This window comes from Portunus trituberculatus, chromosome 10 (assembly GCF_017591435.1).
Source record: "Portunus trituberculatus isolate SZX2019 chromosome 10, ASM1759143v1, whole genome shotgun sequence".
NCBI lineage: Eukaryota > Metazoa > Arthropoda > Malacostraca > Decapoda > Portunidae > Portunus > Portunus trituberculatus.
This window is the reverse complement of record NC_059264.1, coordinates 5,116,583-5,119,082: the sequence shown is the minus strand read 5'-3', so window position 1 is coordinate 5,119,082 and position 2,500 is coordinate 5,116,583. Positions and strand designations below refer to the sequence as shown.

At 40.9% G+C, this 2,500-nt stretch overlaps 1 protein-coding gene across 2 annotated transcripts in view; it reads left to right on the top strand.

Annotated features, from left to right (window-relative positions):
- Window positions 1-2,500, top strand: part of LOC123502085 (lysosomal acid glucosylceramidase-like) — a 35,039-nt gene that overhangs the window by 28,722 nt on the left and 3,817 nt on the right. For both annotated transcript variants that reach the window (XR_006673793.1, XM_045251243.1), the window contains exon 8: window positions 923-1,084. Coding sequence is in view for 1 of the 2 variants with exons in the window: in XM_045251243.1 (XP_045107178.1) it covers window positions 923-1,084 (162 nt within the window). In the remaining variant the exon portion in view is untranslated. The remainder of the gene's footprint in view (window positions 1-922; window positions 1,085-2,500) is intronic.

The window sequence follows — 2,500 nt, the reverse complement described above, 5'->3', positions numbered from 1 at the left end:
AAAGGAAGAATTAGAGGAAAAGAAGGGAAAAAAAGAGAGAGTAAGAGGAAGAGGAAGCAAGAGACCATTGCAGGAAAAAGGAAAGAAAAAATAGAATAAAGAAAGGTAAAAAGAAAGGAGAGAGAGAGAGAGAGAGAGAGAGAGAGAGAGAGAGAGAGAGAGAGAGAGAGAGAGAGAGAGAGAGAGAGAGAGAGAGAGAGTTTGATTGATGACTGATTTTTCATGAGAGGGTGAATGCACATTTATGAGAGAGAGAGAGAGAGAGAGAGAGAGAGAGAGAGAGAGAGAGAGAGAGAGAGAGAGAGAGAGAGGAAATTGATGACAAGAAGTGGAGAGTGAAAGATAAAGTATTTCTTACGGTAGCAAGAGGAGGAGGAAGAGGAGGAGGAGGAGGAGGAGGAGGAGGAGGAGGAGGAGGAGGAGGAGGAGGAGGAGGACAAATGATGATACAGGATGACACAAAACGAGAATTGAAGAGGGAAAGAGAAGGGGAAGAAATAAAGTAAGAGGAGGAGGAGTAGGAGAAGGAGGAGTGAAGGTAATGCCGGAGACGATAATTGTGGTACTGGTAGAGTGAGAGAGAGAGAGAGAGAGAGAGAGAGAGAGAGAGAGAGAGAGAGAGAGAGAGAGAGAGAGAGACAAAAAAGAAAACTAGTAAAATAAAGATAAAAGCAAAATAAAACAAACCTAACCTCTCTCTCTCTCTCTCTCTCTCTCTCTCTCTCTCTCTCTCTCTCTCTCTCTCTCTCTCTCTCTCTCTCTCTCTCTCTCTCTCTCTCTCACACCTGTACATGTCACCTTAACCAATCAACAAGTACAAAACACACACACACACACACACACACACACACACACACACACACACACACACACACACACACACACACCCCACCTTTGTACCTGCAATGCTTCCCTTCTACAGGTACTGGGCGACCCTGAGGCGGCTCAGTTTGTGCAGGGGATCGCCTTACATTGGTACATGGACAAGTACTTCACGCCGGAGGTACTGACTGAGACCCACGACTTGTTCCCTGAGTACTTCATCCTTGGTACTGAGGCTTGTGAGGGAGATGGCCCGCTGGAGGTACGTCAAAGGGGGAGAGAGGGAGCGGAAGTTTGTTGTTGTTGTTTTTGAGTTTGCCCGTTGGAGGTATGGCTGGTGGGGGACAAAGGAGCGAGAGGTTACTGTTGTTGTTGTTATTTTTGAGGGTTGGAGGGATGGAGGTTGTGGGGTTGAGTTGTAATTGTTGTTTTTGAGGAAATTAATGAGGTTTTGTGTTATGAGTTGCTGTTTTTGTGGGACGGAAGGGAGGTTGTGTTGGGGTTGTTATTTTTCAGGAAGGTAGGGAGGTTGTGTGTTGTGGGTTGTTGTTGTTACCTTTGAAGGAAGAATGGAAGAGGTTGTGGGTTGTTGATGTCATTATCTTTGAAGGAAGGATGGAGGGAGGTTGTGTTGTGGGTTGTTATTGTCGTTATCTTTGAGAGAGGAGAGGTTGTGTGCTATAATTTGTTACTATTGTTATTTTTGAGGTTGTTGGTTGTTTTTGTTATTGTTATTATTTGTTCTCGTTTATTTCCTCCTTTTTATTTTCTATTCTTTTTGATTTAATTATTTTTTGCATCCATTGAAGTTTTTTCTTGTTCTTTATTATGTAGGAAGGGAAAGCTGGCCAAGGGTAACATAAAACGATATTAAAAGACTTACCGGGTTGCCAGTCCCCTTGTAGGTCTGAGAGTTAGCCCCCGCCCCCTCTCCCCAAAAAAAAAAAAAAGGATGAATGTCTTTAAACCTGCCTCTTAAATGGAAGTTAGAAATCCAGTAGTAGGCAGGGAGTTTTTTTTTTTTTTGCTTTTCATTATTTCTTTATTCTGTTTTATCTTTTTTTTTATTTCTCTTCATTTCTCTTGTTTTACCTTTTTTTGCGTATAATTTTTTTTATTGTTTTATTATCTTTTTTTTTATACCATGTGGGGTAAAGGGGATACATTTTTGGTACCTCCTATCTCAAAGCCCACCCGCTAGAAAACCCTTGCCCCGAGTGAGGAAGCCCAGCCTGCACTCGGACCGTGGACAGGATTCGAACCCGTGCCCCTGGAGACCCCTCGGACGCATGGTTCCACTGTACCTGCTTCTCTTCATTTCTTTATTCTGTTTTGTTATCTTTTTCTTGCTTCCAGGAAAGTTATTTTCTTTTTTCCTTTTTTTTTGCGTCTGTGGATTTTATTTTTTCAGTTGTATGTTCAGAGAAGGTGTTTTTTTTTACTTCTTTCTTGTTGTGCATCCTTGGAAATTTATTTTTTATTTATTTATTAATTTGGCGGGATAGTTTACATCTAAGAAAGTTGATTTTCTTTTTAATTTTCCGTACGTAGTTGTTTTGTTATTAAGACTTCGTTTAAGTTTCGGTAAGATTATTTTTCGGTGTTGTGTCTGGAATATTTTTTTCCATTCTTTTCAAATTTTCATACGGGAAACAAGCTTATTTTCAGAGTTTGATTA